The 27,973-nt window shown below is 43.0% G+C and overlaps 2 protein-coding genes and 1 long non-coding RNA gene across 4 annotated transcripts in view; 2 read left to right on the top strand and 1 right to left on the bottom strand.

Moving 5' to 3' along the window:
* The window catches only part of MAF (MAF bZIP transcription factor), a 56,216-nt gene extending 52,872 nt beyond the window's left edge, over positions 1-3,344 (bottom strand). The window contains exons 1-2 of one of the 2 annotated variants that reach the window (XM_027865197.1): positions 2,169-3,344; positions 58-1,537 (exon numbers count right to left, since the gene is read on the bottom strand). In XM_027865197.1, coding sequence (XP_027720998.1) covers positions 1,504-1,537; positions 2,169-3,325 — 1,191 coding nt within the window. In that variant the 5' untranslated portion in view covers positions 3,326-3,344 and the 3' untranslated portion in view covers positions 58-1,503. Of the gene's footprint in view, positions 1-57; positions 1,538-2,168 lie in introns of those variants that run through there. The other variant, XM_027865198.1, reaches the window with a different exon arrangement.
* On the top strand, positions 3,324-5,593 carry LOC114045295. Its single transcript, XM_027865199.1, has 2 exons — positions 3,324-3,412; positions 4,611-5,593. Exon 2 carries the CDS (start codon positions 4,638-4,640, stop codon positions 5,334-5,336), a length of 699 nt encoding a protein of 232 aa, XP_027721000.1. The 5' UTR covers positions 3,324-3,412; positions 4,611-4,637; the 3' UTR covers positions 5,337-5,593.
* A 4,356-nt stretch (positions 5,594-9,949) lies between these two features.
* LOC114045297 lies at positions 9,950-19,506 on the top strand. Its single transcript, XR_003569361.1, has 2 exons — positions 9,950-10,074; positions 19,319-19,506. It is a non-coding gene; the product is annotated as an uncharacterized LOC114045297 (long non-coding RNA).
* Positions 19,507-27,973: the final 8,467 nt, after the last annotated feature.

Below are 27,973 nucleotides of genomic sequence, written 5' to 3'. Positions count from 1 at the left end.
TTGAGTAACTCAAGATATAAAACAATTTTGCACAGCAAAATGTCAAAGAAAAATAACTGACAAGATTTTTTTAAATTTATTGTGGTAAGGTTTACTTTCCATTTTTTTTTAAAAGACAGGATGTCAGTCCCTGAAAATAACATTCACTGATTATTGCCTTTAAAACTGTGGATTTGTTTGTTTTTTGAAGTTACAGAAAATCCAGTTCTGCACCACAATACAACTGTAAAAAAATCTGCATCATCGTAAAACTGTGCAGTAATGCCATCTTTTATAACTGCATAAATTTTATTAGCGTTCTAGACAGTTTTGCAATTTTTGTATTATATGCTTGCAGGTTATATCTTAGTGCAATTCAGTCTCCAATACTTTTCATTTTGAAAAAAAAACACATACATTTTGAATGTAAAATACCCCCTACAGATATAAATGGGGTGCTCCCCCTTTTAATACTTTGGTTCTCAAATACAGTCAATGGTATAGCAAGGACTACATATACCCAACTTATGTTTAAGTTGCAAGCACATGCTGGATAAGCTACTTTTAAACAGTCCCCTTGCAAACTTCTAACCCCCCCCCCTTTACATCACAACAGTAAACAATTTAGTGCATCAATCTTTTAAAAAATCTACAGCTAAAACAGACCTAACTCTTTCAAATTTATCTATAACATTCCTTTATCTGTAGCATACATTTTAACTGGGCTAACAGATTATAAAAACTAGAATTAAATTATATACCAGGAACTCATAGCATTCCATATTTGACAATGACCGAAAGGGGAAAAAAAGGGGCAGATTTTATTTTTTTTAAAAATAAATTTTAGACTGCTTTTAGGCAACAGAACAATTTTAGTTCCCAAACTGGGTTGTTGCTCTTATTTAAACACCATGAAAAGTTCTTTAATTTTTGCCACATTAGATTATGAATCCATTCAGGCATCTTTGACAGGGAATGCCTTCAGTGCATTTAAGTGGAAGTCTGAAGTTTGAGGAACTCAAAGCAGTTTTAGAGCAGATGCAAACTTTCATGGGAAGGAGGGTCTAGGGTTGCATTTTTTTGCTTTTTCAATTCAAAAAAGTGATGAGGCAATAAACAGAAGTATGGATGCCATGCCATAATAGTCTCCAAGTCCATGTCCAAGCCAAAAAAAAAAAAAAGAAAAAAAAGAAAAATAATTATACCATACATGTCCAGCATGCAGGTTTTTTATTAATATAACGTCTCTTTTTTCATAAAGTCTTTTGAAACAGTTAAAAGTTCATTGTTGCTAAGACAAAGTTGCAAGCATAATGCATGAGATGAGAATGAGTTTCTAATGGCAAACTAAAAGTCTCCAGTTTGGCAGGCTAAGGCCCAAACTCACATGTACACACCCGGAAGGAAGGCAGGCTGATTGATGCAGGCTTGAATTTTTGGCAGGTTGATCGGGATTGGTTTCTCTAGTTTAGCATAACAACGCTAAAAAACCGATGGGATTCAGCAAGCTGCAAGTCTACAACTTCACATTTCCGCAAACTCAATCTCACATGAAGAACTTAGGATGGGAGGGGAGGGAAAAAAAGAAAGAAAACTTTGATTTTTTTTTCTTTTCTTTTTTTTTTCGGTGGGGTGGGAGGTGGGTTGGTGGTGGGTGGAAGATGAGTGGAGGCAACACAGCAAATTCCCCCAAATAAATGTTTTCTAAAAGTACGAAACAAAAAAACAAAACAAAACAAAACAAAAAACAGAAACACTAGCTCAGGAACTGAAAAATTAAAAAAAAAGTGAATGACGGCAGGTTTCAAAGGTGAGCCATGCTTCACATGAAGAACTCAGTTGGGATGTTTGAACATTGAGCAAGTGTTGGGGGGGAGGTTAAAAAAAATAGCAAGCAAGTCATGGAGAACTTAAGGTTGGCAATCGAAAGAGCCAGCCCCATTCCCTCCCCCACCAAAAACAAACAACTGCGACCACAAAACTCAGGGAAGGACTTTGTATGTTGGGTTTGTGAGTGTTGCTTTAAAAAAAAAAAGAAAGAAAGAAAAAGAGAAAAAGAAAGAAAGGAAAAAAAAAAACAATTGGGTGGTGGCAAGCTCGGTTCTTGGTCTAGCAAGCCCCAAGCCCAGACCTCATTCACATGGAGAACTGATTAGGGTGGCAAGCTTGAATTTGAGTGTAAAACTCACATGAAAAACTCTGGAGACGACGGGTTGTCGCTGCTCGAGCCGTTTTCTCGGAAGCCACTGCTGACCAACTTCTCGTATTTCTCTTTGTAGGCGTCCCGCTCCCGGACCAGCCTGGAGATCTCCTGTTTGAGGTGCTCAACTTGCTGCAGGAGTTGATTCTTCTCCGACTCCAGGACATGCCTCTGCTGGACCCTCTTGAAGCGGCACGACTGGGCATAGCCTCTGTTTTTAAGGGTCCTCCTCTTCTGTTTCAGTCGAATCACCTCCTCCTTGCTGACCCCCCGGAGCTGCCGGTTGAGCTCCCGCACTGACATGGTGACCAGCTGCTCGTCGGAAAAGCGGTCGTCGAAGTGCAGGCTGCTGTGCGGGTGCGGGTGCGGGTGCGAGTGAGGGTGCAAGGCGCCGGCCGCCGCAGCCGAGCCGCCGCCGCCGCCGCCCCCGCCGCTGCCGCCGCCTCCGGACGAGCTGGAGCTGGACGAGCTGGAGCTGGAGCTGGACGAGCCGGGGCCCGAGGCGGCCGCGGCGGCCGCGGCGGCTGCGGCGGCGGCGGCGGCGGCTGCAGCGGAGGCGGCGGAGGCTGTGGGGGGCACGGCGCCCGGCGGGTGGTGGTGGCCCCCGGGGTGGTGGTGATGGTGGTGGTAGTGGGGCGCTCCGCTCTGCGCCGCGGCCGCCGCGATCACGGCCGACACCACGGCGGCGGCGGACGACCCCACCTCCTCGGCGCCCAGGGAGCCCCCGGAGCCGGGCAGCGGCTGGCCCCGGGCGTAGCCATCGAAGCCGCCCTGGAGCTGGTGGCTGCTGCTGATGAGCGCTTCGACCGCGTCCTCGGGGCTGAAGCCCAGCGCCTCCGGGTTGAGCTGCTGCGGGTAGCCGGTCATCCAGTAGTAGTCTTCCAGGTGAGTCTTCTGGTCGCTCCCCGAGCCCGGGCTGGGCGCCGAGAAGCTGGGCGACGGGGGCACGGAGCTGCAGGGCGTGCTCATCGGCGTGGAGGACAGCGAGCCCCCGGCGATGAGGCGGCCGCACTGGCTGATGATGCGGTCCGTCTCCACCGGCTCCTTTTTCACTTCAAACTTCATCAGATCGAAGTCATTAACATATTCCATGGCCAGGGGACTGGTGGGCAGGTCGGAGCTGCTCATTGCCAGCTCTGATGCCATCCTCCTGCCGCCGCCGCCGCCGCCGCCGCTGCTCCTCCAGATGGGCTGAAGAAGGGGAGCCAGCGAACTGTGCTGAGTCGCCAGCGGGTGAGCCAGCTTGCCGGGAAGGATCTGCTTCGGCCTCTCGTTCCCCTCGCCCAACAGGCCCACCCGCAGCAAGCCCCCGCTCCCCACCCCCTCCGGCCGGTCGGGGCCCCCGCTCACGCCCGAGCGCGTCCCCCCTCCCCCCCGCGCGCCTCTGTGTATGTGCGCGCGCGTGTGTGTGGGTCTGTGGGTCTGTGTCTCTGTGCGTGTGTGCGCCTCTGGGCTGGGTAGGTGGGTGGGTGTGTGCGAGTCTCCCTCTCCCTCTGCTTCGGTCTCAGTCTCTGTCCGTTCTCTTCTCCGGGACTCGGCTTTCCTATGGCACCAGGGGATGCGTCCCGGAGCGCCGCGGCTGCTCTCTTTGGGCCGCCCCCTTCCCACACCTCTTCGCTCCTTTTTGCATAGGGAGGACTGGCTCTCGGGGTTTGCAGCTGGCCGCGGGGGCTGGGCTGCGGGGCGGCGGGCGTGCTGCGCTGTTCGCTGTTCCTGCTGCTGCTGCTGCTGCCGCTGTTGCCGCCGCCGCCGCTGCTGCCGCCGCCGCCGCCGCTGCTGCCGCTGCTGCCGCCGCCGCCGCCGCCGCCGCTGCCGCCGGTGCTGCTGCTTCTGGGGCTGGATGGAAGAGGGGAGCTCAGCACTTCACGCCTCTCTCTTGCTCTCTCTTTCTCTCTCTCCTCTCTCTCCTTTTTTTTTTCTTCCCCCCTTCCCCCCAGTGCAAAGTGCAAGGGAGAGGTGCGGCGGGGGTGGCCAGGAGGAAAACGAACTACTGGGGGAGGGGGGAGGGGAAGGGGGCTGGCTGAGGGGGAGTCAACCCAAATTCCGAAAGGGGGAAAAAAAGTCAGCTCAGGCTACGGCTAGAAGATGAAAAATATTTTAAAGGCTCATCCAGCAAGAAGAGTTTAAAGCAATTGCTGAGTTTTATAGCAGTTCTGACGTAGCTGGGAAATTGACTCCGACTCCGGACCAATGAGGGACCTCAAAACCAGCCCCGATTAGCATAATAGTATAGAAACAAGGAAACTTTTCGGAGCTGTCAATCAGAGACCAATCAGCTGACTGTCAGCTGGGACTAGGATTTTTAACCCTTCCCTGGACATATCCTTCCGGTGAATGGGAGGGGGGTAGTATTAATTAAGGGGAGAAGATTGATGAAAAGAGGAGTAGGACCTGGGGGAGTCCAAAACACACTACTTTCCCTTTGCTTTAGAATCCCAAAGATCTCCACGATTCGGTGATGCTGGACTCCCCTGGCTCTCACCGTCCATTTCTTTCTAGGACGTGTTCCTCTCGCTTTGTGGGAGCCTCAGGTCTGCAGTCCACTCTGCCTCGGTGCTCTCTGAGCAGGCCAGGTGCCCCGGGGCATCCTCTTTCTGTACTCATCGTCCCTCTTGCTGAGCCTCTGCACCGGGAGCCCAAACACTCATCTGTTCGGACTTTGGAGTCGTCTATGCAGTCTCAGGTCCGTCTCGGTGCAGGAGATCAGGGCAGTTTGCTCACCACTCTGCTACCCAGTCTCCCTACCGCGCAGCTCTCCTGCCAGTTTCTTAGTGTTTCGTCCTTGCCTGCCTCTGCCTCTCGTTCTCTACGTGCCTATCCCCTGCCTGTTTGCCTGCCCACCTGGCTTAGGCTTGGGGACCCCAGGCATTTGCCTGGGTACGGAATAGGAATCGATAGGTTCGATAGGTTCGATAGGAGTATATTCAGAGAACCAGGAGGTGGAATTTCGTACTGGGACCAGAATCTGCCTCCAGTCTTTGCAGCACCTTGGGGAGGATCAAGGAGTCCCGGAGCGTCAATCCCTTCCGTTACATTTTATTTTTCTCTTTTTAAAACATTTCGGAGGAATCCCGGGCCCAGAGGGCTGGATGCACTAGTGGGGCTGCTGAGGCCCCTTTGGGAGTGTGTGAGTGTGTGTGTGTGTGTGTGTGTGTGAGAGAGAGAGAGAGAGAGACAGAGACAGAGACAGAGACAGAGACAGACAGAGACAGAGAGAGAGAGTTAGTTCTCAAGAGTTAACTGAGGAACAGCTCTAGAGTTGCAGTAGCTGAACTCAGAATGAGCTCCCTGATAGACTTTGCCTTTAGTTTGGCGTTTTATTTACTCACCCACCCACCACCTTTTTTCTTTTTCCTTTCTTCACTCTCTTTTTCTCTTCTCCTTTTCCTTCCTCTCCATCTCTTTTTTTTTCTTCTCTATCTCTGTGTCTATGTGTCTTGTCTGTCTTTCCGTCTCACACACATATACACACACATACACCCCCACACCCTGGTGTAAGTATAATCCGACCTCCGTTTATTAGGGTGTTACGCCCTTTGCTCTTTCTCATTTAAGTTAATTATTTCATACTTGATCGTGACACGGAGGGGAGAAGGGGCTCCCGCCCACATGTGCTTCCCGCCAAGGGTTAAATTGTAAACGGGGTTCTTTGATTTGCCCGGGAATTGGGGGTGGTAGTGCCGGAGAGGATGCCCCCTCCCCCTTTGCTGTACATGCTAATAACTAATTCAATTTATTGGATCGATTCTTTTTTGACTTTATGCAGGAACTCTGTTTCTAAGATTTTAAAGCGATAGGCCAGAGGAAGGCAGAGATTTGGGGGTATGGGGAAGAATCCTGTATAAAAGGGGACACTGCCTTTGCAAGACTCGGGGCCTGCTTGGAGCTTTGGCTTGCTAAATTAATTAAGTGTATCGAGCGCTGTTCATATTTATTTTACTTTTTTTTTTTTCTTTGGCGAGTGGTGAAGGGGGTTTGAACAAAAATCTGAAAATCGAGAAAAAGGAGCGAGGAGTGAAAACCATTGTTGGATACACTTGGTTTTAACCTCGACAGCGCCACCTTTCGGCAAAGGTCAGTTTAAATTGATGCGGGTCCAGTTTTGTTGATTCAAGGAAAAAGCTGGTGTGTGGGTCGGGAACATTGGTGGGGATAGGTGAGGGGTCTCAGGAAGTTGTTGCGAGAAAGAATCGGGAGGGTGGCTCTACGACGGCTTTCCCTGAGCCTAGGAGTGCCTCCCTGCCTGTCATCCATTTCTCCAGTCCCCTCAATGCTTTGTTGTTAAAGGTGGGGACTGGCCGAAGGACCCCTTCTGATTCCTACGAGTGATCCTTGGGCTGCGATGTATTTGGGACCCAAACCTTTAAAACTGCCAACCCTGATTTCCAGCGGACTTTATGGCAATATCAATAGAATTAAAGTTACTTGTAATTCAGTGATAAATGAGATGTCTTGAGTAAGTAAGATTAAGTGCAGTGCTATAAAGTTGTTTATCTGAAAAGTAATTCTCAGAAACCTGACTTCTGACACTTAGTCATATATTAAGCCAGCTTCTTTGAACATTGCACTTCAGAACGGTCTCACCCACCCCACAACATACTTTGCTATTTATAACAGGGCCTTGGGTGTCACTCTGCAGGACTGTGCTGGGCCTTTTGGCATTTTCACATGTAGTAGCCAGAGCCATGTGGGGACCAGTCTGAGACTCCCCCAAAGTGATTTGGGATCTATAAAAAATATCCACCTGAAATTCTCCATCTTCAGAATATCCTAAACTTTCCCCTGTTGCGACTTCCCTCCATTTAGCAGGGTCACTATCCATTCGGACTTTGTGAGGAGGAATGAACTGTGTTTATTAATTTGTCATTAGATGCATATCTATGCAATCAAATAGCCTCCCCCCCTTACTTTCATGTTGTTAAAGATTTTTATACCTAGTAAACTTAAAGGCTTGTATCATGTGACCCAAAGGTAAGATTTATTTCTTCCATTTAAGCTTTCCCTAAATAAGATAAATATGGTATGTCCTTTAGCATCTTCACATGATAGTGCTACAATTTTTAGCTGCTTTATTTTTTTGGCCCAAATGTGCTCATTTATCTCTTTATCTGAAATGATCTGAGTCTCTTTACTGGTAATGTTGATACTGTTTACCATTGTTCACTATAGGATTTTTTTTTTCTTATGATAAGAGTTTGAAGAAATTATCCTCATCCCATTAAATGGCTGGGAGAGGCATTATATAACGTAGCTACACATACAAACTCCTGAGTTTCTTGAGTAAACTCGGTTGAAGACAAAGAAGAATCAACATTCTATGGACCCTCATGAATGCCGCCGTCAGCAGTTGGTGTAAATTAAACGCAAATACTCTGTATGCATTGACATGGAGTGTTAGTAGCAGTACCTGTACCATTTCATGACTTGGCTTACTGTTGGGCACCACTGTTAAATGATCATGTATGCCCCTCTTATTTGCACAGCCTCTTCTACCAGTCCGAATTCCTTAAGACAAAGGCAACCTCATAGATAGTTTGTAGATGTCCCAGGAGTAGCCCATTCCTATGATGGGCATTCTCATCTTTTGCAGTTTCTGAGTTCATAATTTAGTTTTTTCATGAGGGATATCTAAACATTTACAGACCCTTAATAGCAGGATTTCTTTTGTGACAATTGAATCCTGTCATTTTAATTAGCACTATTCAGCCTTCAGATTTTCCAGGCGGATAACAGGCCAAATTTCCTTAGGCTTCCTTTGCCTAATACTTCTTTCCCCGTCTATCCATGCCAATCTCATCTGAGTATAATATGATCTGCAACCCCCACCTCTGCCCTTTTAATATTCTCTCGCTATCTGTACTACAGGGATCTCTGATGAATAATATTCCTTAATTGAGAATACCATGGACTTGACCTCCATGACCAATTCATACCGATATGGTTTAACTTTGTGAAATCAGTGAATATTTACTGCAGGAGATTGGGGTTGGCTTGCTTTCCTGGAGCATATGTAAAAGTATGTGTAAGGCTGTGAAACCTCGGTATCTGAATGCACAGTAGTGGCTTCAAATAAGTACATACACTAAAGTTCAATGCAAAAAACTATTTGTAATAAAAGTTACAAAGATTTGCACAAGATTCAGGATGACAAGGTATATGAACTTGGACCTAACTTATGAGAATTGGGAGACAGATAGATAGATAGATAGATAGATAGATAGATAGATAGACAGGTAGACAGATAGATAGATTGATAGATAGATAGATAGATAGACAGATAGATAGACAGATAGATAAATGCAAAGGATAGTGAGCACTGAATTATCAAAACTGAGTAAACCCCCTACAACCTTTGTTTATCCAGCCTCTGGTTTTATGGCAGTGAACTGAACACTGCTCCCTAAATTTAACTATGAAACCAATGGAATTGATTTGCAAAAGAATTGTTCAAAGTAACTGATCGCTCTGGCTAAGCTGCTCTTAGGTACAGTGTTAGATAAATCCTTTTAACAGTCTTCAGATCAGTTAGCAGGGTAAGTAAATCACAAATCACTGTTAGCAGATTCATGGAAGAAAATTAATAGAATCAGATGCGATAATCTGATAAGGGTGGAATTGCTGGGGAAACAGTCTTGCTTCATATTTGAGGATGTGAAACAACGGTCTGATTACTCCGAGTCGTTATGAATAGGTGAATTATGGGCTAAGTAATCATCAGAGTAATTCACCATTTATTAATTCTTTTCTCTTTAAGCTGTTCCCGGTTGCTAGTTGAAGCCTCTTTCCCTTTGAAGACACATCCTTTATAATTTTTATTAGAGGTAATTTATTATTTGCATTACCTGTATTTACTTCATAATGGAACATTTTGCATTCAAATTTATGTAATGCATTATGCTTGAGAATACATTTCTGCCTTATTAGCATAAATAGTCACTTACCTCGTGAATTACTAACAAAGTTTATCTTAAAATATAGAGTTTTTTTATTAAGTGGAACACAAACATATGTACCATAAATTCTGATTTTCCTGTGCAGTTCAAGCTAGGAAAGGCAGAAGAGAGGTTGTGGGGATGAGGTGAAATCAAGAAGAATTTTTTTGGGGAGGGAATAGCTACATGACCTTCCCCCTCCCACTTCACTGTGGGGGACCTGGGTGGGTCTGGGGGTGCATACTCTGTTGTGAATACTAGAAGATTGAACTAAATGATGGGTCTTACTGGGCTAACTTTGAATTCCATTGAATGCCATATGTTTGGGGAACCTATGAGTCCTAGGGCAAGTTCAATGACATTGGTGAAGTAGGAGGGGAGAGAGGGGAAGGATTTTTTTTTCAGGGGCTTGACTCATGCTGGTGAGACCCTGGTGTGCAGTATAGAATGAAATATGTTTATCTGTTTATTTATCACAGCAGTGCCAAATCTCTGAATTATTACCAAATGAGAATTCTTGATGAGGGATATACTCTGTCCCTTGTCCCTTGATTTTTCTTTCAAGGCACAAGATGGGATTAGGAACACTATTCCTTGACCTATACTGGTTATAGGGTTGTCTTTTTCCTTCCTATTTCCTCTCCCTCCCCTGTGATGCTGAATATTTCTAGTTTTGGAGGTTTTGCTACATCTGCAAAGAGTCCTGCCTTCTGACCCCTCCACAGTCTCCTTTTGTGCCTTCTGATGGTACTGAGGACTGTTCTGTGATTTTTTTTCCCAATTAGTGTCTCATCTTGTTTCCCTTTTCCATTGCTACACTGTTCCAGTTTCGTGCTCCCAGAAATGATGATATTAACAACTCAACTGTAGCCTCCTACTGCACTGAGCATGGGAGAGGGTGGGCATACTCCAGACTCCCTATCCCTGCTGGGAGACAGGCTGAGACCCAGAACAAATTCAAATGTAAGTGTAAGACAGACAGACAGACACTTGATTTGGGGCAGGGTCACTGCATTTTGCATCATCTGGGCAAGATAATAGTGGACAAACATGTCAGAGTTAATTTTAACAACCATGGAATCCTCATCATTGGCTGTGGGAAAATACCTTATATTTTGGAGAACAGCAACTTCAGGCTGGTCTGAGAAGGGAAGAAAAGTTTATCAATCACAGGCAATGTGAGACTCTGTGCATGGTTAAGAGGAAATGACTCTTGATTCATTTCAATCTAGACTTTTGCGAAGACGTTCTACTGACATTGGTTGAAATAGGGGCAGGTATTGCCAGTATGCCCCACTCTCTAGAATGTATTTGCTTTGGGACTTAGTTCATCGAAACACACATAGCAACAATCTCATTGTAATAACTATAATAAACTGTGTCTATACAGGCAAAGTAGAGAATTAATCATCCAGGAAATTCTAGACATAGAAATATCAAAAAACTCCTATTGAAGAAGAAAATAGTTTTTTTCCCCCTTTTAACTAAATAATCCAGAATCTTTGACAATGTCTTTCTGATTATTGAGAACCATAAATAGCATAGCCAGATGTCTGAGGTTCCAAAGGAGAATTTTCAACCTGAAATATTCCATTTTGGTTGTCAATGTAGACCCAGCTCATTAGAGCATCTTCAGAGAAATCATTTGTTTTGTGTAGTGTTGGAATATTGGAGGGGGGAGATCCCGGCTCAGAGTAGAGGAAGGAGGAAGTGAGACATAATACCTGTCTTCACATATCTGAAGGGCTCACATGTGGAAGAGAGATTAGGCATGTTCTGCTTAGCCCCAGAAGGTACGAACTAGGAAGGAGAGAGGGAAATGACATATTTTGGTTTGATGTAAGGAATAACTTCCACACTGTCAGAACTGACCCAAAGTAGAAAAGGTTAGCTCTAGAGTCAGTGGGTTCCTCATTTTTTTGGGGGGGGGGAGTGGAAGTTCTTCAAGCAGAGAATGAAGATCTATTTGCCAGGGAGAGGTTGGAATAGATGACTTAATTCCTTTAGATTTCATGAGTGGGTAATTTAGGCTAAATAAACCTCATGTAATTTCTATTGGTGAAAAACTTGTTTTTCATTTCCTTTCTTTTCTTTTCTTTAGTTAGATGACTTCATCCAGAATATGTGGCTATGTCTTTCTTATTAATTAACTCTATAGGTCACTAAGCCGGATCTTTCACATTCCAAAGTGGGCTTTTGAACCTGAATTTAGCTGTCTACATGGGTCAATTAATCAGTTTCTAAATCACTTTGCTTTAGGTAAGGTTGATACAGTTGGTGCCTGTCACAAGCAAATTCAGGTGGAATTATTCTACTTCCTACCTGTGTAAACCTAGGGACTTCCAGAACCCACTTCCATTGTTCAAAATTAAAAACAAAAAGCTACTTGGAGAAAAATACCAAGTCTCTGTTACCTCACAGCCCTGAGATTTCTCTGTGTGTCTACAGGGGCTTATTTGTGAAAGTTTTTTTTTCTTTTTTAAATTTCTTTTTTCTGGATCAGCAAGCCTCTTTACCTATGGGCAAAACCAAGGCAAAGTGTGTGTGTGTGTGCTCAACATAAGGTTGGAAAATCATGTCCCCTGTGTGTTATCATTTTCCAGACACTCTGAGTGTTCACTAGAACTCATGAGCCCTGTCTTACTTAATACAAAATAAACAATTACAAGCTAGGGCTGTATGGAAAGCAGAAGGTATTGGTTTATTTTTATTAATTTTTTTTGCATTAAAAGATGTACATTTGCAGAAAGGAATTATCTTCCTCATTCCTCCTTACTCCCAGTGCACCCCAGGCAACTCTGTCCCTAGCCAGCCTTCTCCCAGTCTAGTTTTGTTGGTGGCAGGGTTCAATCTGAAACCTTGGTTCCACATGCTGATTAGATGGCATATTGTATCACATGGCAACTGAAGAAAAGTGATTTCTCTCCAAGTCTTTGTTAAGAAATGTATCCAGAAGGAAGGATGTGATGGTCACCCTCCACTCCATCTTGGTCTTACCTCAACTGGAGTCCCAGCTTCAGCTCTGAGTGCTGAGTTTTAGGAAAGACATTGACAAACTAAAGTATAGCCCACACAGGGAACTCAGGATGTTGAGAGGAATAGCTCTTATTTGTTTATCCTGGAGGAGAGAAGACTTAAGAGAAATATAATAGCTATCTTCTTCTTTTGATAAGTCTCAATTACATCTTTGCACTATCTTCTTCAAAAGGTTATTGAGAAAGAAATGTTTTCAAACCTTAATCACATTATAGAAATGTGAATTAACCTTATTAGCATTTTATGGCGGGAAGAGTACTGTACTTGCAGTCAGGAGTGACCTGTGTTTGAATCTTGCCTCTGCCTCTCTGCTCTGGAACTATGATGCCAAACCGTAATAATAATTATAATAGTAAGTCCTTTGTATTCAGGGTCTTAATGCTTATGAAACAGTTTTCCTCACAATAATCCTATGAGTTAGTGTAAGTGTTATGATGCCCATTTTACAGATTAGGAAAACTGAGACTCTTCGAGGGTCTATAGAATGTAAGCTCCTCCAGGGTGGGGATTATTTCATTTATGTCTTTGTATTCCTAGTGCTTGTTACAGGTGCTTAATAAATGCTTATGGAGTGATCAGTTGGTTAAATGATTTGCCCCTCTCCTCATCATTTAACTCCAACTCCAACCCTCTTGCCATTATGTGATGCTGCTTTTCTGAGTCTTAGTCTCCTTATATGAAAAATGGAGAGAAGGGAATAAGCATTTATTATACGCCTATGATGTCAGGCACTATGCTAAGCACTTTACAAACATCTCATTTGCTCATCAAAACATTGAAGAAATATCTGTAGAATATATTTAACCCTGTTTTTTAATGAGGATCCAGTGAGGTAACGTGTATGGAGTACATTATACAAAAGCCAGCTTTCATTGTCACTGGAATCATCACACTTACATGTAGTTCAATTGCCCTGTTTCTAAGCTGAGATGGTCCTTATATTTTTCATTAATCAACTTACCTCACATCTCTGATTCAACCTTTGTGATTGAATCTCTCCTTCCCATTGAAGGAACAGGATGTGATGGAGTGAATGATCCTTGTTTCTAGGAAATCATCAGGCCACTGAAACATCTCCTTGCTCTGAGACAACGGGGCCCTTCCCCCCAGCCCCCTCCCACCCCCACGCATGCACACCTTGTATCTTCAGGCCTTGCTAGAAAAGTGATGGCTGAATCTTTTGGTTATGGTCACTGCTGTGTCCACGCCAACGCAAACTCTATTTTCAAATTCTCAGCCAACAGCTCTTATTTGCACAGGGGGAACTAAGAAGCAAGATTTCTGTTTTTGCCTTTTTTGTAGTCAGGTCTGTAATCCTCTGCTGTATGTAGGTGTGGGTCTCTGAGATGGTGTTATTGAGAGAGGAAGATCAGAGCAGCAAAGCTCAGGAAAGAGCAGGGATTCTCTATTATTGACTGGCAAGACTGAGGCTCAGTCCATCTGGCCACTCTACAAACAAGGCGGGGAGTTCCTTGCCCCATCACGCCAGGCTCGCTTCCCCCCCAACCCCCCACCATTGGATTTCAGCCAATAGAACTCTTCTGTTGGAAACTTCTCCAGAGAGAGGATTCAGCAATATTGGGCAAACAGGCTCATGTGAAAATGGTATCATGGCAAATGAATCAAACAAAGCTTTTGAAATTAGTCAGTGTTCTTTTTTTGAAACAGCTTTTGAGATTTGGGATTTCTATTTGCTGTTATGAAATTGACTCTTGTGGTAGGGAAACATGTATTTGCCTGCTCTCTTTCACCTTCTAAACTTTAGCATACACAGACAGCCTTTTAGTGTATGCAGCAAAATGAATTTCTTTCCTTTTACTTAAGAGTAAGGATAACTGATCAGGAAAGCCTTGGACTCCATGTCAGGAGACCTGGGTTCTAGGTCTTGCTGTGTCACTAATTAGATGTGTGATCTTTGACAGTCTTTTCCCCCCTCTATCAGCCTCATTTTCCTGTTCCATAAAATGGGGTGGAGTTGGGGTCTGATGTTGGACTGAAAGGTTTCTGAGACTCCTGAGTTTCCTACTTCTTGGACAAATCACAAAACTTTTTTCTCATTTGTGAATGCTAAGATCACTTCTGGCTGAAATATTCCGTGACTCATCCAAGAGTACCAAAATTCCAAGATTGTCACCCTTTTCCATTCCTCCTTTCCCCCCAAATGTTCTACACACACACACACACACACACACACACACACACACACACACACACACACCACACCAAACTACATTGAAGTTTTTTAAGAGCCAGTCCTTGGGAAACACATAGGATCATAGATTTAGGGCCATAATCAAACTATCAATAAGTCAACAAACTTAAGCACCTAAAGAAATTTAGAAATGATCCAGGTCAAACCCCTTGTTTTACTGAGGAGCTAACTGAGATTTAGTGTAGAAATCACCTGTGCAGGGTCATACAACTTGTAGAATCAAAACTCACACCTCTATTTTCTGATGCTAGGTCCCCAGCTCTTTCCACCATGTTCTTCAACCATCAATGTAAAGTTTCCTCCACCTTGGGACCAGATCATTGACATGTTTAATCTGAACGTAAAGGGTGTTATCCCCAAACTTTTCAAGTCAATTTTCTATTGGCTTTTATAATCAGTAATGTCATCCAGCTTGCCCACTTTCTCCTTTAGTGGCATGGGATGTGCCCACTCCCTGGGCATATCTAGTTGTCTGCCTAGCATAGATGCAGGAGCCAAATCCTGTCTAGTCTCTTCTAGGACTGCCAATAGAATCACAGCATCATAGACTTAGCACCAGAAGACGCCTCAGAAACCAATGCCTTCATTTTATGGGTGAGGAAACTGAAATCTGGGAAGGTTGTAACTTGCCAAAGGTCATACAAGTAGGCAAAGTGGATTTGAACCCTGCTGGGCTTCAGAGCCTGGGCTCTTCCTGTGGATCCTCTTTCAGTACCATTGTTAGAGGACTTGAGAAAAAATCAGAGAATATTTTGGATCTTAGTTATCCCCAGGCAAGCTCACAGTTAGACAAACTTACACAACTTTGCCCGTAGACTCAAATCAAGTCGGCTTTCAATTTGAGGATTGTAGAAACAATATTATGGTGGCAAAATTCAGTTTAGAGCACTCTCTAAACTGAATTTTGCCACCATAATGTTGTGGGATCATTTCCTATGGGATCAACTTCTATAAATGTAGGTGTCTATATGAATGGATGTAAGATGTCTGGCCTCAGGTACAATTGTCTCGTTGCTGAAAAGCACCTGTCCTGAGATTATCGATGTTGTTTAATTGTTTCAATGGTGTCCAACTCTTCATGACCCTAATTGGGGTTTTCTTGGCAAAGATGCTGGAGTGGTTTGCTATTTTTGTCTCCAGCTCATTTTGCAGATGAGGAAACTGAGGCAAACAGGGTTAAGTGATTTGCCCAGGGTCACACAGCTAGTAAGTATCAGAGGCCAGATTTGAACTCAGGTCTTCCTGACTCCAGGTCTAGGGCTCTACCCACTGAGCAACCCAGCTGCCCAACTGTCCTGATAAGCAGGGTGGTACAGTGGATAAATGCTGGATCTGCAGTCAAAAGAACTTGGATCCTGACTCAGCAACATCAGCTATGTGACCCTTGGCAAATCACTCAACCTCTCTAAGCCCGGGTTTCTTTATCAGTATCATCCTTATTTTACTGATCTACTTCTTGGGATTGTGAGGGCCAGATCATGATCCTTAAAGTACCGTTAAAATACCAATTGTTTCCTCCTCCTCCTCCTTCTCCTCCTTTTTCTCCTTCTTTTTCTCCTCCTCCTTCTCCTAATGATTAAAGTAATCCAAAAGTGCAATGCATAGGATGGGAACCCTGTCCTTCACCCTGGGCTATTGAACATTTTTATTAATGACTCCGATAAAGGCATAGATAGCATACCGATGAAATCTACAGGCGACTCAAAGCTGGGAAGGGAGAGCCAATAAGTTAAATAACAATTTAATAAGATGAATCTCTAAAGCATGGTAGAGTAGTGGGAAAAGTTAACATGATCCTAGGCCACATTGAGAGACCTAGTCTAAAAAAGACAGTAGGGTATAATTCCCATTGGACTCTGCCCTGATCTGACTATATCTGGCATATTGACTTCAGTTAGGAAGGACATTAACAAACTGTCGTAACTTATCTAGAGGAGAGCAATCTATAGGACAATTTGGGAACTGGAGATCATGCCAGCCAAGGATCAGCTGAAGGAATTGGGGATGGATGTCTAGACTGGGGAAGAGAAGACTTCCTTGGGGGATTGAGAAATGAGGCTGGAGGATGATGGTGGTTGATAGTTTTCTTCAAGGAATTTGAAGGGCTATCATGTGGAAGAATGATTAGAATCTACAAAATCCAGTAGCCTTGGCCTTCATGCTGTTTCTCACACATGACATTTCATCTCCTGACTCCAGACCTTTGCATTGACCATGCCCCATGCCTCTTCCCCCTCACCTCTGTTTCTCAATTTACCTGGCTTCCTTTCAACCTCTGCTCAAATCCAACTTTCCTGGTCATTCCCCTTTCCCCAACACACCCCAGGCTATTGCCATCTTTCTACTCTTATTTACCATGTATGTGTCTTCTTTGTATATAGTTGCTTGTATGCTGGCTGTCTCTCTCTACCCCACCCCCAGGATGTGAGCTCCTTGAGAGAAGGGCCTTTTTTGCCCTTTTTGTGTCTCTATCCCTTAGCACAATACCTGATATAGAGTAAATGCTTAGTAAATGCGTATTGACTTGACTTGTTGATTTGCTTGGCCCCAGAATGCAGAACTAGGGAGTGGAAGTTGTGGAGAGGCAGATTTTGACTCACTTTGACATTAACAATTGGCGTTCATAAAATGCTCTGAGGTTTATAAAGCACTTGACATAATTTTATTTGATCCTCACAAGAAACCTGTGTGGTAGGTACTATAAGCATTATTATACCCATTTTACAGATGAAGCTATCAAGGTTCAGAGGGCTATAGAGATTACCTAGCTAGTAAGTATAAAAGGCAAGATTCAAACCTGGGCTTCCCTTGACTCTTAGTACAGAAAGTTTTTTTCACGTCACTGTGACTCTCCTAAGGAAAAACAAAAACATAACCCTCCCTAACAATCAAAGCTTTCCAAAAGTGGAGTGGGCTATTGCAAGAGCCTGTGGCTTCTCTATTCTGGAGGTGTTCAGATTGCTACTGTTGCTATTGTTGTTGTTGTTTGTCCTTCATTCTCAAAGAGGACCATGGTATCAGGGAGGTGAGCAGTTCCACTGGGGACCGAACTGGAATTGGCCAGTTGAGCAACACAGCTTTTCTTTCCTTCCTTCTTTCCTTCCGTCCTTCCTTCTTTCCTTCCTTCCTTCTTTCCTTCCTTCTTTCCTTCCTTTTTTCTTTCTTTCTTTCTTTCCTTCCTTCCTTCCTTCCTTCCTTCCTTCCTTCCTTCCTTCCTTCCTTCCTTCCTTCCTTCCTTCCTTTCTTTCTTTCTTTCTTTCTTTCTTTCTTTCTTTCTTTCTTTCTTTCTTTCTTTCTTTCTTTCTTTCTTTCTTTCTTTCTTTCTTTCTTTCCTCTCTTTCCTCTGTCCACATTGGGTATCCTACCTTTACCTGTGGGGCCTCTGCCCAAAGGAAGGTCTTCAGATAAAGACTGAGTGGACACCTGCTGGGGATGGTTGCTCAGGTTCTGGTTGGTCTGGCTGACCTCTGAAGTTCCTTTTGAGCTCAGAGATTCTCCAGGTCTCTGCTAAACAGATTCAAACTGAAAGTCAGAGTCAGAGAAGCAAAGGATTTCCTGTGAGCCAGCAGTCTCTCTGGTTTCTCTTTGTGTCATCTTCCTCCGAACCTGGGGAAAGACATGTTCAGACACTTGAAAATAAAGGGCTGATATGGGTCAGTCTGGGCCTCGTGAAGTCCTTACAACATTTGATCCTAACAACCCTTTGAGGTAGGTGCTGTTGTTATCCATGTTTTACAATTGAGGAAACTAAGGCAAAGAGAGGTTAAGTGATTTGCACAGGGTCACACAGCTAGTAAGCATCTGGATTTGAACTCAGGTCTTTCTGACTCCAGATTCAGTAGTCCCTCAGTTGTGCTGTTTTCATCACCAAACAGTTTTGGTGTGATTGTGAAAGAGGTATTTTAACCACAGTTTCCTTTAAGGGAGGAAAATGACCAGATGAACTCACCTAGCAGGAAGTAAAAAAGGTCCGAATGTTACTTGCACTCCTGGAGTAAGTGCATTTTCAAAGATGATGCTTAATGAGAAGATTTATATGAACTTACACAAAGAGAACTAAGCAGAACCAGGAAAACCATATACCCAATGTTTCTAATAATATAAACAGAAAGAACAGCAGCAAAAATTGAATGTTTGGCAATGATAATGACCAAACTTGTCCCCCCCCCAAAAATAAGAAAGTATGTTTCCCTTCTCTTCAGAAGAGGAGGTCTACAGGTACAGAACATGTACCGTCAGACTTGAATAACGTAAATTAATTTTCCATACTGCTTCCTTACCCCCATCTTGTCTTTCTTATTTTTATTCATCTATCTGTCTGTCTGTCTGTCTATCTATCTACATGCCTGCCTACTTATCTATCTACTTACAAGAGATGGTTCACTCTGGTGGGATTTATTGGGAAATGAAGGTGCTATAAAAAATAAAAAATAGAAATTAAAGTTAATTTTTTATAAAGATATTTAGAGAAGGCTAATGGCTAGTCTAAAGAAAAGCAGTCCTAATAATGGACTCTGCAGCATTGATTATGGGCAATTATAATATAATAAATGGATGACCTATAAATATGTATGTATATGTACATACACAATATATAATATGTATGTACATATATGTGTATAAAATATCTTTTCAGATTCATAGAACTTTACACAACTTTCTGCATTTGATCTTCATGACAGTTCTGTGACATAGGGAATATAAATTTTATTACACCTCATTTTATAGATGAAGAAATTGAGACGTGGAGAGGCAAAGTCATTCATTCACCTGAGGTTATGTAGACAGAGCATTGGTGGCAGAGCCAGGTCTCAATCCCTGACTACTAATCCAGTGTTCTCCCTATTAGATCAGACTGTTTGGGACCACAGTCCTCCCTGGTGACCCTTAAATTATACCATGTAGACAGTTTTCTTTTCCATTTATGCATAAGCACATTCCTTGCCTTTTCTATTATAGAGCCTGATGGATGTACAAGCTTGGGTACAAACCAGTGGATTGGAAGGCCATCTTGGTATCTTCATAAGAAGCACTGAACTCTTCCTCAGAGGGGTCAGAAGACCTCAGTTCAGATCCCAGCTCTGTCCATAGCTGGTGCCTGGTGCCTAGTAAGAACTGAATAAATACTTGTTGATTTGGCTAGCTAATTGTGTGAGCTCATTCAAGACATCACTCTCTGGTCTGGCTTTCTCATCTGTAAAATGAGAGATTGAACTAAGTTCTTTGTTCTCCTTATCACCTCTAAAACTCTATGCTTAATCTCTCATGATTCACCCCTCTCTTTAATGTTACATGTACGAGATACAACCTGGCACAATAGACCAAGAGGGTTGCTGACTCTGTGGCCAGAAAGCCCTGGGTTTGACACCTGCCTCTGATATACGCTAACTGTAAGCCTAAGGAATGTTGCTTCCTTTCTCAGGGTCCCAGGTAATTCTCTCTGACTGTAAATTCAAGACCAGTTGCTGGATGAAGTTTTCACACACAAATGAAATCACAGGTCTTTCTCGGGGAAAAAAAGACCTAAGAAGTGAGGTAGTCACCATAAGCAATGCAATTTAAGATTTTCAGACATCTGGAATGTTGGAAACATGTGAATTCTCAAGTCACTGTCAGTCCATTCATCATCTGCATTAAAAACAGCAGAACAGAACAATTCTGCGTTAGCTTGAAGGAGATAAGGTGCACCCTCGAGTGTAAAAGAGTGGAAAAATCTGGTAGTGTGATGGAATCTGTCAGCAAGTTTATTCTGGACAAGCCTAAGCTTTGGCTTCTAATTTATGGACAAAAGAAAAATTAAATCCTCTAATACATAGTGGGAGAAAACTAGAACTATTTTCACTGGGTGCCAGTAAGTAAGGCATAGGAAAACATATCTACATTTATATTGTGCTTTACCATTTGCAAAGTGCTTTGCCCACAGTGAGCCCTTCAACATGCCAGAGAGGGAGAGACCATGGGTGTCACCCCCATTTTACAAATGAGGAATATGCGGACTAGAGAAATCGAACGAGCTGTCCATGGTCCTGTAGTGTCAGAGGCAGAATTTGAGTCCAGATCTTCCCGACTTCCAAGTCCAATGTTCTGTTCACTATGTTGTACCAACTCATAAGAAAATGGATTTGTGTATCTGTGTGGCGATGGAGATCACCACGGTAAATGCCATCCCAAAGGAGAAACTTCATTTAATTTCTGACCATGTGCATGAAGGGCATTTTAGGTGGGACTGTCTTTTTCCCCCCACAACCTACAACTCAATCTCTGAGGGAGGATAGCCTAGAACATGGGCAACATACTGCACTAAGCTGTTTTTGTTTCAACTTAGGATGACAAAGGAAATCACTCTTTCACTGCCTTCCCAAGACATAGCAGAAGTCAGTACTCATCTGTCTCTCTGTAAAGTGGTGGAATAAGTAGTATTGATTAAGCATCATGAGGCTCTGGGTCCATTTGGCTGTTCAGCCTTTTACATTTGTCTCTCTGTGTGCTCCATGGTCACTTTCAAAGGAGCAGACTGACTGTGATGGAAGGTCAAGGTATCAAAATGTACTTTCAGTTCTATTTATGGTTCTTTCATCTGCCATCTTGAAAAAAATAGCAGCCACTACAGTGGAAAAATGGAGTTTAGAAAACCCTGGATTCAAATCCTGGCTCAGCCAATTATGTTTGTGTGACCTTGAATGGGTCATGTCACTTCTCAAAGAAAGCCTCAGTTTCTTATCTAAAAAAAATTAGGTATTTGAAGTATGTGACTTCTATTGTGTCTTTCAGATCTAAATCTACGTTCCTGAATTGCTTCAGTGTGTTCTATTTCCTAGGAGTTTAAATGGCTTGCATAAGATTTGCTCTGCTTGCAGAGGTTATAGAAATGAAGATTATCCTGATGAAGGACCATAACTCACAAGAGGATACTAGTATACAGTTCACTGTTGTTTTCTGATTGTCACTATACAGGTGGCATCATGAGCAGAAAGGAGTCAGGCAACTCCTAGGCTCTGTTCAAATGGTTGTGGTCCTAGTGGAGGGTAAGCTCCCCTCCTGACATGGACAGGCTGCATCGTTTCCTTCATCTTAGTGTTAAGAAAGCTGAGGCCCAGCAAACTGATGATAACAACAGTTAACATTTATGTAAGACCTACTATGTGCCAGGCATTGTGCTTAGTGCTTTACCAATATTATCTCTTGATCCTCACACCAACCCTGGAATGGTAGGTGCTATTATTATCCCCATTTTATAGATGAGAAAATTGAGGCAGACTTGCCTGGAGTCATACAGCTAGTAAGAGTCTGAGGCTAAATTTGAGCTTGGGCCTTCCTGACTCCAGGTCCAACATTCTATCCACTGTCTCTCCTAGCCACAATGATAAAAATAAAAATAAACTCTGTTCTAAAGGAATTTGTATTTTATTGAGGGGTCTCTTAACTTGCTCTGTGCATAGATTTTTAGGGAAATCTGTGAATTTTTTCCTTATATTTTTATGATTATATTTCAATCCCTTGTAGTCCTATGTATTTTATGCACTTAAAAGCGTGTTTCTGAGGAGTTGGTAGCCTTCACCGGATTACCAGAGGGGCCAGTGGCACAGAAGGTTTAAGAATTTCTGTTCTATTGAAACACAGATGGCCAAGAAGAGAGTCACACCATAAATAGCTTCTCATGGAGCAAAGGTCCTATACAGAGGTCATCATTTTCCTCCAGCAATCCCTGTGCCCCAATTGGAGGGGGAGACAAACACACCTTATCATTGAATCCTAGACCATGGAGGGACCTCCTAGTCCTCTCACCTAGTCTCTTTTCAGTTTTCCCATCTCCAGACTGATCATGATGGCTGAATCCAAGGGTGATCATTTGCCTCCTCCAAACCTGTGGGCAGAAAGGTGATGAGACTCACTATACTCGAAAGTTCTCAGACCAGTGAAAGAGCCATGAACAGAAATGTATAGCTCTTTTCCTACTGATTACTGTTCCTTGGAGGAAGGTCTGATGCTTAGAGAGAACTAGAAAAAAAATAATGTGCACATAACAAAGTGACCTTTTTCTCCAACTGTTGTGTAGCACACAAAACTAATTAACAGTTTCTAATTGGATTGAAGGCTGGTTGTAATCAGGAGAGTCACTCTGTGCAGATGACACAGCCCACAGAGTTCCTGGTTGCTTCTTGCTCAGTGACTTCTGTATTAAATTTGCTTAGTTCACAGGTCACCAGCTGAGATTTCAGACTGGCGGGTTTGCCAGCTGCACCTGGGCTGTGCAAACCAATCTGCTCTCTTCTGTCTCCTAGGTCAGCATCCATCCTCGAAGAGGATTCAGGAATCATGGGATGTCCAAGTTGGGAAGGACCTCAGAGGGCATTCAGGGCATCTCATCCAGTGTGTAGCTGGACAGGAACCCCCTATGGGTTCTGTCATGATAAGTGACCATCCAGCTTCTACTTGAAGACCTCCAGTGTTCGGGAACCCATTGCCTCCCAAGGCAACTCATTCAATTTTTAGAAATCGTTAAGATGTTTTATCTTACAGCAAGCTAAAATGAACCCCTCTGCTCTTCATTGCTCAGTTCTGCCCTCTGAGGTCAAATTCAAAAAGTCTCATATCTTGTCCATATGCTAATCCTTCCAGACAGCTTTTTCCCCCTCTTTCTTAAAAAATAACAAAAACAACAATAATGCCTTGCCTAACATTTTTCTGTGCCAGGCACTGTGCTAAGTGCTTTAGAAAGATTTTGTTTGAACCTTACAATAACTTCGGGAGGTAAGTGCTATTATTATCCCCATTTTACTGATGAGAAAATTGAGGCAAACAGAGGTTAAGTGATTTCCCCAGGGTCACACATCTAGTAAGTGTGTAAGGCCAGATTTGAAGTTACATCCCAGTTTAGTGCCTTATCCACTGAGCCATCTAACTCTTGTTTTAGTTGTTTTTTTTTTGTTGTTGTTACAAACATGGTTTACTCTGAGAAAAGAAGAGGAAGGGATGGATATGTTGGGAAATAAAGGTGATATAAAATCAAAAAATAAACATAAAAGTTTTTTAAAAATGATTTTGTCTTTTTGGGGCAAAACATCTCCAGGTTCTTCAGCTCATCCTTGTATCATTTGGTCTTCATACCCATCACCAGCCTAGTCACCCTCTTCTAGATGCACTCCAACTTGTCAATTTTCTTTGAAAAGTATGACGTTTAAAACTAGACCCTACCTTTGAGGTGCAGTTATCCTGGATCTAGATAAGACTGGAGTACTACAGTACCAGGGTCACCCATTCCTAGAGACAACATTCTCTCTATCACAGTCCTCTCTTTCCTCAATGCTTCTCTTCAACACAACCCAAGATAGTGTCATTTCCTTTGGCTGCTATGTGTATCTTAGGTGAAATGACGTTCTCCTGGCTCACCCCATAGGAACAGTGTCCTCACTTGAACGTGAGTAAAAACAATAACCTAATGCTATAGGTGTCAGCAAAGCTGAGGATGTGGAGTGTTGGCTACACCAGTAGAGGCCTTAGTGAGAGGCATGGGAAGTTAATACTTCCTTGCTCTGAAAAGATGCACAAGTTATCATGTAAGCGGGGGTGTGTGTAGGGGGAGGTGAACGTGAGGTTCACAGAAATATGTGGTTAGCTTCCTCCCACACCAGAAAAACCAAACTGACTAGGAAGGCTTGCTTTTTTCTTTCTTTCTTTTTTTTTGGAGGGGGGTACAAAAGATTGTGTAGGTTGGGTAGATAGCACTTGCCGCTCTCTCCTCACTTATCTCAAGTTAGATGACATGGACTCAGATACTGGCTAATCTGCTTAGTACCTGTGTAACCCTGGGCAAATTACTCCTCCTCTGGACCGCAGTTTCGTTCTGTGTCAAATGTAGGGGTTGGATGTATGTAGGCTTAATTTTCTCATCTATTAAATATTTAGACTAGATTGTGTCTAAAGTCCTTTCATACCCTCAATTTTATGTTTCTTTGATCTTCCCTACAAAGAAAGTACTATTCTAGTTCTAGCCAAGTCCTAAGGTTGTCTTGATAGGAGTTGGCCCAAAGTAACACTTTAGTTATAGTGACCCTGGGTCTGGCCCAGCTTCCAATGGTTACCACATAAAGGAAACTTGGAGTCTAATTTATGGGATTAACTCAGTTAAGATTGGGAATAAGCCCAACCCTATTGAGAGGAAATGTGGTATTTGGAAGGTATTTGGAGATAGAGGACCTAGGTTCAAATCCTAGTTCTATCTCTTGGGAAAATGGCTTTTCCCTCTCTGGGCCTTAGGTCTCATATCTGTAAAATGAAGGAGCCAAATCTGATGCTGCCTAAAGTCCCTTCCAGTGTTATGACTCTAGGTATCCTTTCTTCTTAATCATTATAATACTATGTTAATACTTTCAGGATATGTGGTTTCCTCTTTTTGGGTCCTGTCTCCATTGATGCAGGCCATAGCCTATCTAGACCATAGCAGAGAGTTTTCATGAGCTATTTTAGACAAAAGCCATCCAGTATCTGGAGGATCCAACTCTCTGGTTCTGAGCATCTCTGAACTGAGGGAGGTTAGTCCTTGATGAGAGATGCAGGCTCCATTTTCTGAGTCTTTTCCAATCTGGTTGAACTCACTAGGGTTTGGAATACAGGAACAAAAGATTTCCAGAACCTAGAGTCAGTTCTATGCTGTGATAAGTTGTCAAAGGAGGACTGAGTGGAGTATTAAAAACAAACAAACAAACCAAAAAACCCTTGTCTTTTTGTGTTAAACCCTTTCATATATATGTTTTTTTTGTTTAATGGTCACAACAGACCCCAAAAGGGAGCCCATTTTACAGAGGAGAAAACCAAGACTTAAAGAGGGAAAGTTACTTGCTCCGGTCACGAAGCAACTGTAGAAGAGTTAGGCCTGGAACCAGATCCAGGTCAGCTTACTCTCCACTGCACCACACTGCCTGTGAACTTCTGATGCATTGACCAAACATAGATGAGTTCTGAAAATGAGGAAGCAGATAAGGACGGGAGAGAGGTCAGCACATCATGTACGCAACTTTGAAATTGAAGTGGGAACAGACTTCCTTTAGGAGGCTTGTTTACAGTCACCTGAGCATAAGCATGCACAAAGAACGTGTTATACATGAGTCAAATACCTTCTAGCATTTTGGTGGGAATTCCCGCCAAACACACAGAGCTGGAAGTGCCCTTGGAGAGCTGGTCCAACCAAAGTGATTTTTCTAAAGCTCAGGTCAGACCACATCAGCCCTTTGCTTAATAAATTCCAGTGGCTTCTGATTACTTCTCAGATCAAATATACACTCCTCTGTTTGACATTTAAAGCTTTTCTCTGCTTGTTTCTAACCTACCTTCCTAGCTTTCCTGTGCATTAGTCCCTTTCATACATCCTAGGGTTCAGCCAAATTCACTTTCTTGTTGTTCACAACTCCATCTTCTGTTTCTGGGTCTTTGCCTAACCTGTCTCCCCAGGCCTTTCATCTTCACCTCTTAGGATCTCTATTTTTCTCCAAAGCTCAGTTCAAGGACCACCTTCAACAGGAAGCCCTTCTCAATTCCCTTAGCTGCTAGCACTCCCCCTAATGAATTACTTTTCTATTTAATGTCTATCCTGAATATACTTAACATACGTACAGGTTGTCAGCTCCTTGAGGGCAGGGATTCTCACTTCTATCTTTGCATCCTCAATGTTTAACATGGCTCCTGACATACAGAAGACACTTAAGAAATGTTTGCTCCTTGAATGATTAAATATGACCCTGACCAGAAATTCCTGACACAACGTATCAAAAGTAGTGGTCCAATTTCAATCTGAAGTGGTCACCAGTGATGAGGAACTCCCTTTCCATTCAATGGAAATAAAAGTATATTGTCTTGCAAGTTAAGGATTTACCCTTTTCTATAAGACTATAAATACAAACTTATTTTATACTTAAAAAAAAAAACTACTTTTGGACAGCTATGATTGTTAGGAAAGCTTTTTTTTTTTTTTACATCAAACTGAAATTCACCATTTTAGAACTTTCCTCCCTGGGTTCTAGTTTGGCATTTTAATGAACAGACAGAACAAATCTAATCCCTTAGTGTTTTAGTTGAAAACAATATTCCTAACAGATATTAAATTATCTACACATAGAACATTTTAGTAGTAGGGTTTATTTTTTGGGAGGTGGGGCAGAGTCAGTGGGGGTAAGGGAATGCCTGTCAAGGAGGACCATTCCATATCGAATGTAAAGTATTTTTTCAAGGATGTTAGAATTTAGCCTGATATCAAAATACAGTAGGGTTTGTTATTCTCTTCATCTCTGGTATTAGGGCCAAATCTGGGGACGAGTAACCCCTGAAGTTGTAAATGGATCATGGGAGTTAGACTGGGAAAAGATCCTTTAGTTTAACTATGCTTTCTCCTTTTATGGAGTTGAGAACTGAGGCCCAGAGAGGGATAATATATGACCAATGTCAGAAAAGACATAGAGAGCCAAGATTTGAACCCAGGGTCTTTGACTCCAAAGCCAGTGCTCTTTCCGGTACATTATGGCCTATATCTTTAGTAGATGGCTTTAGGAGTTGCTGTGGCCAAAAAAAAATGTTGTGGTTCAGTCATTCCTGACTCTCCATGACCCCATTTGGGGTTTTCTTGGCAAAGATATTAGAATGGTTTTCCATTTCCTTCTCCAACTCATTTTACAGATGAGGAAACTGAGGCAAATAGGGTTAAGCAACTTGCCCAGGGTCACACAGCTAGTAAGTGTCCGAGGCCAGATTTGAACTCAGGAAGATGGGAGTCTTTCTGACTCCAGGCCCAGCACTCTATCCACTGTGCCACCTAGCTGCCCCAAATAGGCAAAAAATAGCTATCACCTATTAGACAAACCCTCTGGCAGTGAGTCACTCCTTTCCGCTGTTTATTTCCAATCACCTCCTTCTACCTCCCACTCCCATTGAAGCCTCTCAACCTCTTCCAGCACCCCAGATGTCAGATTGGAGGTGGATATTTGTCACAACTACAATTTATGTCTTTACAGAATTTTACATATTGCATTACTTTATCTCACTGCAACTTCACAGATACTCTCTGAGATAGTGTATATTGTTACCGACGTTATCCCAAGGTGTGAACTCAGAGAAATAAACTGATTTGCCCAATGTCACAAAGGAAGTCAATAACCGAACCAGGATTCCAGTTCTGGTCCACTGAGTCCAGTCCCCAAGCTCTTTCTCCTATAGTATGTGAACACAGGCCTCAGGTTCAAGGCCAGGGCTTTTTTTCACTACCCCAGGGTGCCCAAATGTTAGAGTTGTTTTCGCTACTGCACCACATGAAGCATACATTAGGAAATTTGCAAATAGCAGCTTGTTTTTTTTTTCCTGGCAGAATCAATAAATTTGCATGATACATATTAAATGTTTAATTAAAACATGATGCTAGCACATTTGCACTAAGTTCTCAAAACACCTTGGAGGTGGGCCTGATAACCAGTGGTGCTTGTGCAGCTGCCAAATGGGCCCCCGTCAATCTGCCGCCAGGCCCATCCGCCGCAGTGGTTCCTTTTCTAGCCTGTGCTACTTTGCTGATATTAAAGCTGCTTAATTTAATTCCACCCTCCCTCCTTCCCCCCAGTATGATCTGGCTTGCTT

Source organism: Vombatus ursinus, unplaced genomic scaffold (assembly GCF_900497805.2).
Source record: "Vombatus ursinus unplaced genomic scaffold, bare-nosed wombat genome assembly UNPS02014778.1, whole genome shotgun sequence".
NCBI lineage: Eukaryota > Metazoa > Chordata > Mammalia > Diprotodontia > Vombatidae > Vombatus > Vombatus ursinus.
Note: the sequence above shows the minus strand (reverse complement) of the source record. Positions and strands in the feature narration are given on the sequence as shown.

Excerpts from the sequence above, each read along its gene's own strand:
- LOC114045295 (XM_027865199.1), top strand. The coding sequence starts at position 4,638 with ATGCTGGACTCCCCTGGCTCTCACCGTCCATTTCTTTCTAGGACGTGT.